The sequence below is a fragment of the Macrotis lagotis genome, chromosome 3, assembly GCF_037893015.1.
Source record: "Macrotis lagotis isolate mMagLag1 chromosome 3, bilby.v1.9.chrom.fasta, whole genome shotgun sequence".
Taxonomy (NCBI): Eukaryota; Metazoa; Chordata; class Mammalia; order Peramelemorphia; family Peramelidae; genus Macrotis; species Macrotis lagotis.
The window spans coordinates 295,902,698-295,916,514 of NC_133660.1; the positions used below are offsets into that span (position 1 = coordinate 295,902,698).

Consider the following 13,817-nt stretch of genomic DNA (forward strand, 5'->3'; position numbering starts at 1 on the left):
TATTAACACCATCAAAAACTCCATCCCCAGGACTTTATCTACTCAGCTATGCAACTGGTAGATTTGCTGTCCTGACTGATGACTATGAAGACAATCGCATATTGTTCCCATTGCTACTCAGCCCTAATAAGATTTGACATTCCTCATGAGTCATCTTCTAGCCATTTATCCTGCTGCCATCTCCTCTGCATTTCTATCTCTTGGAACCATAACAAAAAACAGATCTCTTAAGCTCAGTTTAGAAAAAGAGCAGAAGAATCTGGCTTATCCCCATCCTCTTAAAAACACAAGATAAAGCTAACAGAAAGCAAAAAAGCATCCCGTTCCTTTTTTACTTTAGGTTACAGTATCCTATTTGAAGTAATACAATATCATTGCACCAAAGGGGATGAGCAATCTGATTTAATAGCTATTCATTGCTACCTCAATAGTTTCAAAACTCTCTCCACATTTTAGTGACCAAGGCTACATTTTCCCCAACCTCCTTCTCTTCAAGTGCCATCTTCAATCTCTTTGTTTGCACCACTCCATCTTCCATTTTTACCCTCCGAAATTTCAATTCTGTAATGAACCAACTTGCCTTCATTATGGAACTTTTTCTTTCATACTGCATCCATCTACTTGAACTCACAAAAGACCAGGCCTCCTTTCAATGACACTTCATTTCTGACAACATTTCTATCCCTGCAAGCATATTGTCTAATAATCTATAACTGTATCCTGAATCTTAAAAGAAACTAGAAACTTTTTGTTCCCCTCTGTCACTCCTTGAGCCATTCATTGATCCTATCACCCAGTTTCTCCTCTGAAACTCATTCTGCTAATATTTCTCAACTACTTTACAGGTCACATCAATAGTTCACCCCTAGATCCATCTTCTTTATGAGCATTTAGATCTTTTCAATGTTTTTCCTTTTCTTAAAATTTCAATATACTGATATTCCACACTCCCTCGATGAATCCTACAATCTCCCCATGCTTGGCTACTTGCTATTGCTCCCCCATGAAATTCCATCTCTGTGCTTTGCCCTTCCTGTTCCCTACACTCAGAATGCTGTCTCTCTTAACTTTCAACTTCAGAATCTGACTTCCTTTAAGATTCAGATCATGACACTTCCTCCTCAAGGCTTTTCTATTTCCCCTAGCTGAAAGCATTTCCTGCTCTAGAGTTACTTTCAATATATTGAACTTTATGTTTATATGTATCTATGAATATTCTTTATTTTCATATATTTACTAATAAACTTGCATATATATATACCTATATAAAACTATACACATATGCATGAACACATGTATGAACTATATATATATCATGATAATATGACATAAAATACCATCCCTTAATAAATGCTATAAGAAAAATTTAATATATCAAACTACATATAAAATTTGTCTATGTATGCATGCATGTAGTCTCTCTGCCCTGCATGTGAATTATTTCAGGGAAGGGAATATTTTTTCTATTTTGTTGTTGTATATTTAGCAAAGACTCTAGTAAATTTTAAGTGCTTGATGAAGGCTCATTGATTAATTATTTGATTAATTGATTTCTCATGGAGTTCACTATCTCCTTCACTTTCTTATTCTTTTTCCTAACTCTTTTTCTTTAATTGGTGGACCCCAACATTCTTTTTTTTTAGGTTTTTTGCAAGGCAAATGGGGTCAAGTGGCTTGCCCAAGGCCACACAGCTAGGTCATTATTAAGTGTCTGAGACCGGATTTGAACCCAGGTACTCCTGACTCCAAGGCTGGTGCTTTATCCAATACGCCACCTAGCTGCCCCATGGACCCCAACATTCTTAATGATGTTCCCTCAAGTATATAAATTCTCATGTTCTTTAGGATTCTCCTATGCAACTTTGCTCCATTCCCAGGAATTTTGTGCCCTGTATCCCAACACAGTGCCCTATCATTCTTCACTCCAATGTCCCATCCCTCTTAAACTTATTCTGTGTCCTTTTTCAACCTCGTATCCCTTTATCCTTCACTACTTTGTCTGATCTGACTTCATTTTACTCCCTATTCATTTTAATTGTCTTTTGTATTTAATGAAATAATATAATATTCTCTGTTTACTTATAACATTCAACAACAACAGCAACCAAAACCATTATATAGTGGCGATTGTGTTTCAGGAACCATGCTAAATGTCTTATAAATATTTCATTCTCTTCTTATAGTAATCCTGGAAATAAGTTATCATTATTCCTATTTTATAGCCCTTTTATTATATCATCCATAGAAAAAAACTGAGTCATTTATTGATCACTGCTAAATAGGAAAAATAGAAAAACATAATCATAGACTTCATTTGCTTCATCACTTTTTACTTATGAAAATCAAGGTTGATTCCTGTTATGAATTTTATGAACTAAGCAATCTCACTGTCATGTCTTCATGGGCAGGGTGAGAAGCTAATTGAACCCCAGGGATTCAGTCCCAAAGTGGCAAAGTACTTATAAACATCATTCATTTGGCACTATGTTTCTGTCTTCCTGAAAAGATCTTTTTCCTTTCACAGGTACGGTTGGAAATTCTGTGGGGCTTGGAATTCAGAACAAATCATCAACCAATTCAACATTCAGATTTAATATGATTTTTTTCAAGTAGAAATTGTGAAATAGAATGTAATGAGGAAAATCTTGATAATTTGGATTGTAATTGTTGGGGGAGAGTATTGTGTAATAGAAAGTCACCAGGAAGACTTGGATTCTAGTTTCTATCTATCTGATACTATTCGTATGTCCTTGGGAAAAGTATTTACTATATAAAATTTCAATTTCAAAATAGCAATTCTGATTCTCCCACTATTTATCTTATTAGATATTTAAGAAGAAATCACTAAAATAAGTATAAAAAGTTATGTAAATATGAATTGCCATCCTTGGATAAGAAGAGATAAAAAGATTTCATTGAAACCTAGAATAACAGGCAGGAGGAGGAGAATTAAATTCTTCTAGAAGGAGATGTTATTGTATGCAATTAGACACAACATTGTAGGTAAGTCATTTCACATCTGTGGATCATTGCCTCCTCATAAATAAAATGATGGATATCTAATATCAAGGAAATTTTATTCAAAAGGCATTTAGTGACATTTTTTAGACTCTATGCTAAGACAAAAGTTGAACAATCCCAACCCTCGTGGAGCATAATATTTTCCTGAAAGAAGTCTACCTACATAGATATAAGAACATTCAAAACCTAGAGAAAAGGAAAACAAGGTAATTTTGAGGAGAGCAGGAGCAATCGGTACTGAGGAGATCAGAAAAAGACACCCGATAACAGGAAGGGGCAGCAGATTTGTATTTTGAAGGCAGATGTGAGGAGGGAGAAAATCCCGGGTATGGAGATAATCCAAGACTAAGTCCTGTAAAGAATAGGTGAAATGACATTTAAAGTGACAAATATTCAATCACTAAGTTATAATATACAGACACTCTGGTTAGCACTGCAGAAACAAACAAACAAACAAAAGACAGGTCCCGATCTTGAGAAGTCTAAGTTCTCAAGACATACTAATGGGGATAACAGCACATAAACAATTATGAATGAGCAAGTTACATATAAATAAATTGAAGATAAATAGACAGAAAGCACTGACCTTGGAAACTGTGAAGGCTCCCTTTAAAAATAGGGATTTTCAGTTGCATTTGAAGGAATACAGCAAAGACATGAGGTTGAAATGAGGATGGTGAGCATTCCAAATGATGCTCAGGTAGTGAAAATATCTATACATGTCTTGATCAAAGAAGGGCAAAAGACCAGTGCAGCTGCATTGCAAAGTAGGTGTGAATGGATTAGGGGCAGAAGACTAAAGGTAAGAGGAGTGTGTGTTATAAATGACTCTGAATGCCAAATAGAGAATTTAAATTTGATCCTTAAACTACAGGGAACCAATGAAAATGACAAAATGAGTTGGGTTGGGGGGGAATGACAAGGTCAGACATGAACTTTAGGAAGACCCATTCAACAACTGAGTAATGGAAGGACTGTAGTGGTGTGGAAAAACCTGAAACAAGAAGACTAAGGAGAAGACTGTGGAATTAATCTATACATAACATCATGAAGGTTTTTCCTTGGAGAAGTCAGTGTCAGAATGGTAAAGGTCACACATATGAAAAAAAAAAGTTACAGAATCTAAAATGAGAGGACTTGGCAGCAGATGGCCTAGGCTGTAATCCGGGGTAACTGAGAGTATGGTGATATCCTCAATAGCATTAATTAAGTTTAAAAAGAGAGAAGATTTTGGAAGAAAGATAAGTTTTGAACCTGTTGACTTTAGTATGTCCAGTGTGGGATGCAATATTTAGTTGGAAATGTAAGACTATAGATCAAAAGACAGGTTGGAACTGGATAAGTAGTTGTGAGAATCATTAATACAATTACAAAGGCATCCATTAGATGATAAGGTCATCAAATCAAAAGAGATTGGAAAACAGGCACCAGGAAAAAGCCTTGGAGAATAGCACAATTGGGCATTAAGATTTGGAGAAAGATGTAGCAAAGGAGACTGAAAAGTAATCATCAGATAAATAAGTGTAGAAAAAAGAAAATGTAATGACACAAAAATCTCAGGAATAATCTGCAGAGGAGTCAAGAAAGATGAAGACTGAAAAGAAGTCATTTGATTTACCAATGAAGCCATTATTGACAAATGAGAAGAAAATGATTTTGGTTAAATATTTAATTGGAAACCGAAATATTGAGATTTAAGAAGAGATTGAAAGGAAAAAGCAAGTAAACAAAACAGTTGTTGATTGTAGACAGTTTTCTAAAAGAATTTTGCTGTGAAAGAGAGAAAAGATATGAGCTGATAGTCCTAATAGACCTATTGTATATTAGCCTATCTTTATTTTCTATAGTTTTGAGAAGAATTAACTCTGTGACTCTCTTACTCTCCCAAGAAACACTCTCTAAAAGACTTCTTTTTGAGGGAAAGCCCTTCATTCCCTCAGATAACACATACCTAAGTGAATAATTTCAGCCAAAGTTGATGACTAAAAATAGATTACATACCAAATTTCTGTACTAATGAAGGTAAATTCAGGGGAAGGTAAGCAAAGGTATATTATTTTTTAAAGAAATATTTTTCTAAGTTTTTCTTCAGATTTGTATTTTTATTTGTATTTAGATTCTTGTTAGATTGACTGTACAGCACTAAATGTTTAATAATTAGCCAAGACTATTGAATAAAGACAAGTGCAACCAAGTATAATTAAATTATGCTCTGTGTATGTCTATGTATGTCTTGTGTATATATATATATATATATGCATAGCTCATCATATTTGCAGATGACATAAAATTTGGAAGAATAGAAGATATATTAGATGATAATGAGATTCTGATAAGTTAAATGCATCAATAAGTGTAATATTACCAGACTTCTCTGTTGGGATAAATATGAATTCTTAAACTTGTATAAAAAAATTAAATTCACAGATATAGGATGAAGAAGATTGCACTGTTTTGTTCTGTAAAAGATTTAGAGATCTGGGTAGTCTAGAAGGTCAATGTGAGTCAGGACAGAAATGTGGCAGCCAAAAATTGTTGAAGTCCCTAGATTTTACAGTGTGTTTTGTCCAATAAAAATCCCTTCTGGAAATAGCCAAAGTTCACAGTGACTTTGCAATGAAATGTTTGTGTTTCAATTTGCATTCATTATCTCCAGAGATGCTCATTATATTCCAATGCAATGAGGTAGAGTATTCTCTCCTAAATTTGCCATGAGGAAGCAAGTTCAGGAAAAGCAACTTTTACACAAGTTCACAAAGCATATGTGTCTGAGTCAGAACATCATCTCAGATGTTTCTGACTCCAAGTCTAGTACTCTATCTCATATCCTTTATAAAATCTACTCTGTGATTTTATTGGTGAAAAACCATTCAAAGCATTTGTATTACATTAAGTATAACTTGCCTGAAAAAGTTGTGCTGTATGATTGTGATGGAATACTTTTGTGCTATGAGAAATGATGAGTTCAATGATTTTAGAAATCTATGGAAAGACTTTTAAGAAATAATGAAGAGGGGTGGCTAGGTGGCATAGTGGATAAAGCACCTGCCCTGGAGTCAGGAGTACCTGGGTTCAAATGCGGTCTCAGACACTTAATAATTACCTAACTGTGTGGCCTTGGGCAAGCCACTTAACCCCATTTGCCTTGCAAAAAAACTTGCAAAAAAGAATGAAAGAGAAATGAGCTGAACCAAGGTAATATTGTATAGACTCATTGGATTATTTCTTTAAGAATGACTTTGAGTAAATATGTCACTTTACTCTTATAAACAAGCAAATGAACTAGAGAGGACATAGAAATAAAGACACTAAACTGCATCCAGGGAAAGAACTACGAAATAGAAATATGTAATAAAAATGGTATGTGTGTGTATATATATATATGTATATATATATATACACACACACACACACATATCCATAAATATGCATACAAATACAGATGTAAATATATACAGGTATGCAGATTTATTCATATGAGACATGAATATTCGTACATGTGTGTATTCATGTATGTGTATATATCTTTATCTATGTGCAAATATGTATATATTTATATTCAATATGTGTATATATATTTATATATGTATATGTGTTGGTGTGTTTATGACTAATAGCAACTATCTCTAGGGTAGTTTTGGGGAGGGAAGAGAAAATGAAATATTCAAGATTATTTTGTTGTGTATGTTAAAGGCATAGCATGTTGGGCAGAGTAGATTATCAGTTTCATGTACAATCATCTCTTCTTTGGACTATGCTATGGAAATGCATGGCTTTTTTTTTTAAGAGAAGAGCAGCATTTTTGCTGAAAGTGAACTGGAGATGACAAAACTTTTGGGAAATTTTGAAGAAGTTTGGGTAGAGAAGATTAGGAGAATTAGGAGAAAATGTATGAGAAAAAAAAGAAAAAATGGTCAGTTAGATTAGAACAATGAATGACCAGAAAAGATTGGACTTCCCATTGGCATTTTTCAAAGGTAAAGAGAAAGAAGGGATCCAACACATTGGGAAGACTTTTTATGACAAAATCATATGGAAATTCACTTTATTTGGGCATTCAAAGAACTATGTATTTTGACTCCTTCCTCCATTTCCAGTCTTACTGTACTTTGCTTACCTCTAGGGATTCAGTCTTTCAGAGACAGATTTGGACTCCTTTTGGTAGCTCACAAAAGAAAATCCATCTCTTTGCTGTGAATTTTTGTTGGCCATTCTTCATATCCAGAATTCTCTCCTCCTCATATCTACCTGATTAAAGTCCCAGTTAAAATCTCATATTTTATAACATCTCCTGTCATCCACTTTAAAACTAGTACCTTCCCTCTCTAATGATTATCTCAATTTATCATGCAAATATACACATACATATATGTACGCATAGATATGTACATATATTTGTGTGCACATGCATATTGGTGCATACCTGTTTACATATTGTCTTTCCTATTAGACCATGAACTCCCTAAAATCAGAAACTATTTTTTAAAGTATTTATATTGGTAAACTCATCCTTTGGCACTCTGTCTAGTGGATTGTTTATGTTTAAGAAATGTGTGTTAGTGACTATCTCACTGATTAAATTAGGGTATTTTAGAATGTTAAAGAGAAAGCAATGGAAGGAAGGAAAGTTCTTTTCAATAAAATGAAAGGATGTCATAAGGAAAAAATTTAGATTATTTGTCTTAGAAATATTGAAGTTCGACATGATGATGAAGTTCCTAAAAATTGAAATTATTTCAAACAGTAATGTTTCACCTCCAGAAACAGAATTGGCCTACTTTTGAAGGTTTTTTAAAGTGAAGACTGAATGACTGTGAGACATGTTGGAATAGAAATTTCTTTTTGGCCTGGATTGGATGGCCTCTGCTGTCCCTTTCACCTACAAAATCTGTAATTCTGTGATTCAGTAATTCTTCTTCTGATTGATAATTTGATACTTGAATACAGCCACCTTGTTCCTTTTTTCTTTACAAGGATAAAAAATTCTCAGTTCTTTCAAGTGACCCTCATATGGAAAAATCTTGATGCCATTCACCATTTTGAGTTCTCTTTTCTGCCAGCTTTATAACTCAGCAATATCTTCATGCCATTTAAAACACATAGAACCCAAAACACTCCTTTGTTACTAATAGGAGATAGTAAAATGAAAATATCATCCCTCTAGTCCTTGGAATTTTGTGTCTATTCATTCAATTAAAAATACTAAAAATCATTTTAGCTGCTGTGATTATATGGTAATTCATTATGAATTTCAAAATCATTGAAATGTTGAATTCTAAAATAAATCTTATGCTTTGAAATACCCAGGGAATGCTTACTAAACTAGTTCTCTAATGGGCCAAGGATAGAAAGGTACAAAGGAAGGATGCATGGCAGACCTGTGAAAGTAAAGACTGATTACCTAATGGGAAAAGATCATCTTTATCTTCCCTTTTTACCCTTTTAGGTATTAATTGAACAAAATGTCCAAGATAAACCAAACCATGGTGACCGAGTTCATTCTCTTGGGATTGACTGATCGTCCAGAGTTGCAGCCTGTCCTCTTTGTAATATTTTTAGTGATCTACCTCATCACTGTAGGGGGGAATGTAGGAATGATTGTACTAATCAGGAGTGAACCCAAACTTCATACTCCCATGTACTTTTTCCTCAGCCATTTATCATTTGTGGATCTTTGTTATTCCACCAATGTCACACCTCAGATGTTGGTCAATTTTTTATCTGAAAGAAAAACAATTTCCTTTGTTGGCTGCTTCATACAATTTCATTTTTTCATTTCCTTGGTGATCACAGATTACTACATGCTCACGGTTATGGCCTATGACCGATATGTGGCTATCTGTAATCCTCTGCTCTATAGCAGCAAAATGTCCAAGACCATCTGCATTTCTCTGGTCACAGCACCCTATGTCTATGGCTTTGTCAATGGTCTGGTTCAAACTATCCTGATGCTCCGCCTATCCTTTTGTGGACCTAATGAGATTAATCACTTCTACTGTGCTGACCCACCTCTCATGGTCCTCTCCTGCTCAGACACCTACATCAAAGAAACTGCTATGTTTATAGTTGCTGGTTCCAACCTCACTTGTTCTCTCTCAATCATTCTCATCTCTTACATGTTCATCTTTGTGGCCATCCTGCGTATTCGCTCCACTGAGGGCCAGCGCAAAGCTTTCTCTACCTGTGGCTCCCACTTGACAGCTGTCACTGTCTTTTATGGTACCCTCTTTTGCATGTATTTAAGACCTCCCTCAGAGACATCTGTAGAACAAGGGAAAATTGTAGCAGTCTTCTATATTTTTGTGAGTCCTATGCTAAATCCCTTAATCTATAGCCTGAGGAACAAAGATGTAAAGGATGCTGTAAAGAGAATCGTCAAAAGCAAATTGCAGGTTAAATAAAACCCTAATTTAAACAAATGTGTTTCTTTACTCTTACATATAACTGTCTCTAAAGATATTCATTGTTTAATTTGCAAAGACTCTCTATGGAACAAAATTTTTGGTACATGTTCAAGAAGACATTGAGGAATAAATACATCTCAGGACCTTACCATATGTCTTTACTCATCAAAACTCTCTCTCTCTCTCTCTCTCTCTCTCTCTCTCTCTCTCTCTCTCTCTCTCTCTCTCTCTCTCTCTCCCCCCCCCACCCCGGAACTCATGAAACTGTCTAAAATTCACATTTCACCAAGATTTTTATTATTAACCGCTTCTGTTGTGCTGACTCACTTGTCATGGTCCTTTCTCTCAGGCACATACATGAAAGAAATTGCCATGTTCATAGGTACTGGTACCAACCTCACTTATTCTGTCACAATCATTGTCATCTCTTTCATGTTCATCTTCATGACTATCTTGTGTATCAGCTTTACTGAGGACTGGTGTCCTCATTTTACATATATTTTCATTTTTATTATTAATGAGACTCATTGCAACCCAGTGAAGGTTGTGTTAAAATCTGATATTTTTTTAATGGGGGACAAAGGCTCTTGAAAGTTAAGTGACTTGCAGAGAGTCACATGTCTTATCAGAATCGGAGGTAACATGTATATTCAGATTTTCCCAACTCTGGGTCCTGTACTTTAGCCCATATATCATATAAAAATCACAGAATAACCTCTAGTTATATTGTCATAAAGAGCTCTCATCGAAGAAGCTGTCTTTTCCTATGTAGATCTGCAATAGAGATTTCCTAGGCATAATTAAAAAGTCAAGAGAATTGTCTATGGTCAAAGAGTCAATAGTTATAAGAAGAAGGACTCGAACTCAAGCTAAAGCAATTGCCTGGTATTCTATATACTTAACCAGCCACTTCTCTTTTCCTTTTTTGGTACCTCTTCATTTTCATATCACAGATATGATTCATAAAAACAAAATTATTATTTGTTCAGTGATCCATTATAAGAGCAAAAGAAACAAATCTTCAGTTCAGGAGACTTATATTGAAATACTATGGAAACGAGGTGGCTATGTGGCGCAGTGAATAGAGCACCGGCCTTGGAGTCAGGGGTACCTGGGTTCAAATCCAACCTCAGACACTTAATAATTACCTAGCCGTGTGGCCTTGGGCAAGCCACTTAACCCCATTGCCTTGAAAAATCTAAAAAACAAAAACAAAACAAAACCAAAAAAATAAAGAAATATTATGGAAGAGTAATCTGAAACTCAATCAAATGCATTCTTAGTTGGGGCGGTATGATCTCATTCCCTGAGCCATGAAGTTAATTTTGATCAAAATTATTTAGAATTTCAAATTGTAGCTGATATGTTCTATGCTCATAAATCTTCTATCCTGGATATATCATCTACATATGCATTTATCTGATCTTGTTTCAAACTATTGTCCTTGAAGGCAATTTTTTTCTTTTTTCTTTTTTTCATTGTTTTTGTAGATCCAAAGTTTTGCTTCATTTTCACCATATAATAATATGTCCTATATTGACCCAAGAGAATCTTTTGTCTTACACACATCTTTCCCCTTGGAGTAGTTGGCATCAGTCATCTATTCAGAGAGTGATAGAAACATGAAACCAACTGGATTTGCCAACAAAATTTTGAGCTACATTAAGCCATCTCTTATCATTCACAAACTACAGCTTCTGACTTTGCAGTGAACTATCAAGTTTGGAGAACAAGTGAAAGGAGTAAAGAAACACATGTGGCATGCCAACATTTCATTCATTTATATTCTGCAAAGTTAAAAAATAGATGCTTTTTGCCAGGGAAAAAAGTGCTAGGGACAGCTAAATTTAACATTCTCTACTTCACCAGAAAAAATGAAAGTTGCTGCAGTTGTGCTATCAAGGAGGCCATAGAAGCTCTGGTAAAAGTTAAAGAGGGAGTGAAAGCTATATGCAGCAACCAAGGGATTGGACATTAGTGAATGATGAGGTAATTAAAACAGGATGTCTTTCTCTAGACCTAGACTATCAGAAGTATGCATGTATTTTACTTCATTGCATAAATTTTCTTGGTCTCAGTTTTCCCTAAATGACTGGTGAAGATGAAAGATCAGATGGTTGGTGAAGTTTAGGTGAAGTGATTCATGTTAAGTCAGGTAATGATGTAAAAGGTTTCAAATGCCAATCCTATAAAGGTAATTTACTACTGAAACAATGGCAGAGATTGGAACTGCTCAAAGGGGGGGGGACTACAAGACTATTACTAATACCAAAGGTGATACCAGGGAAAAAAATAATGCCACCAAAAGCATGTCATTCTTAAACTAATAACGCTCTCCAGGATAATTTCAGACATGTGAGTACAAAAAAGATACTAATGGGAAACACATTTTATTGGGTTAAGATGATCACAGATGCCAACCAAAAAGTGTAGGATGTTTACCTGTGTTCAGGGAAATATATTAAATAATTTTGCTACCTTCTTTGAGAAGACAAATGCTAGTAAATCTTTTGAACTTATTTGGGTTAGCCTCATATATCTAGAAGGACACTAAAACAAAATCTTGTGTTGGTCATAACAGATCATTTCATTACCTATGATGAAACATATCCAACCAGGAAATGAAAAGTATACAAAGTTCCTAAATGTCTGCAATAGTTTCTCTCAATATACAGTCTTCCTTCAAGGATCTGTTTAGACCAAAGTAGACACTTTGAAAGTAGTATACTCAAAGAGAAGTTTGTCTGGCAATGAAAAAAATTCTTTACTTCCTGAATTTGAACATTTTATTGACATTCTGATGAAACATATAAGAAGCACTGATATGTAAACAAAAATTTTATTGTGCTGACATGGGGATTTTATTTTCTTTAATGTATCCACTAGAAAAGATTCCATGAAATTTGCATTTTACTGCTTCATGTTTGGCCATGGACCACCCTTATGCCTCCATCTGTCTGTGTTCTGAGGTTTCTGAGGATGGAGAAATTATAGATATTCACTCTACTTTTGTTCAGTTGAGAAGATTATAAAATAAAAAAAAAAGTGATGATAGAATGATGACAATAAGCATTGTCAGGAGCTATGATAAATACCAAATGCTGCTAAAACATCTGGGCCACACATCAGACACACACTAAACTACTCTATATCTAATTGAAGATGGGCTAGATAATTTGCCTATTTGCAAAGTACCCTATGATATATGTGGCATGATAGATAGATATAGATGAGAGAGAGAGAGAGAGAGAGAGAAGGATAGAGAGAGATACAGATAGAGATAGAGATAGATAGATAGAGATAGATGATATAGATATAGATATAGATACAGATACAGATATAGATATAGATATAGACATAGACATAGACATAGATATAGATATATAGATAAAGACATAGACATAAACATAGACATAGATAGATGTAGATGTAGACATAATCACACATGACCCTAGTATACATATGCATATATATATATATATATAAAAGTATTCATCATAACCCTCTTGTTATCATTTGTTTGTTTTTTTGGCAAGGCAATGGGATTAAGTGACTTGCTCAAGCTCACACAGCTAGGTAATTATTAAATGTCTGAGGCTGCATTTGAACTCAGATCGTCTTGACTCCAGGACTGGTGCTCTAACCACTATGCCATCTAGCTCTCCCCCTCTTATTATGATTTGTTCAGTTAGCTGATTATCCAAATGAACAAACTGAGATTGGTAGGTATTGATCTCAGCAGTATTAATGCAAAAGAGATTGCTAATTATTTAAAGTGTTTATGACTGCGCAAGTCACTTAACTATGAATGCAAAAAAAAAGGGAAGAAGAAAGAAAGAAAAAAAGCAGACATTTCAAGGGAAGATGCTACAGAGTGTTGCCAAGTAACCAAAGCAAATAATAAGAAATTACTTACCCAAGAGGAACACCCTTTCTGGCTATTACTTCTGATTAATGTAGAAGCTCTCTGGTAGCAGATAGTTTCCTTGTAGCATAATTACTTTACTAGCTGTCTCATAATAGATTAGATTAAGGAGAACAAGACTATAGTTCTAATGAAAATTAAGATTAACCCATATACTGGACAAACACTGACATAAGGACAGATAAATCAGTAGGTCACAAGAGGATTGGGACTATGTACTCTGTGATCAGAGTAATTTATAATGACTTTGAATGCACTGTAGAAATAATTACAAAACACACATTTGTTGCTGTTCTGGCATTTCATACAGCATGATTCTTTTCAGGACCTCATTTAGGAATTTTTTTGACAATGGTACTGTAGTGGTTTCCATTTCCTTCTCCAGCTCATTTTACAGACAAGGAACTGAGAAAACCACAGTTAAGGGACTTGACCAAGGTCACACAGCTAGAAAGTAGCTGACAGAG

At 34.7% G+C, this 13,817-nt stretch overlaps 1 protein-coding gene across 1 annotated transcript; it reads left to right on the forward strand.

Annotated features, from left to right (window-relative positions):
* Window positions 1-8,483: 8,483 nt before the first annotated feature.
* On the forward strand, window positions 8,484-9,422 carry LOC141516807 (olfactory receptor 5M5-like). The gene has a single exon (XM_074227781.1). It carries the CDS (start codon window positions 8,484-8,486, stop codon window positions 9,420-9,422), a length of 939 nt encoding a protein of 312 aa, XP_074083882.1.
* The last annotated feature ends 4,395 nt before the right edge of the window (window positions 9,423-13,817 follow it).

What these genes read in the sequence shown, in the direction of transcription:
- LOC141516807 (XM_074227781.1), top strand. Translation starts at nt 8,484, where the DNA reads ATGTCCAAGATAAACCAAACCATGGTGACCGAGTTCATTCTCTTGGGA.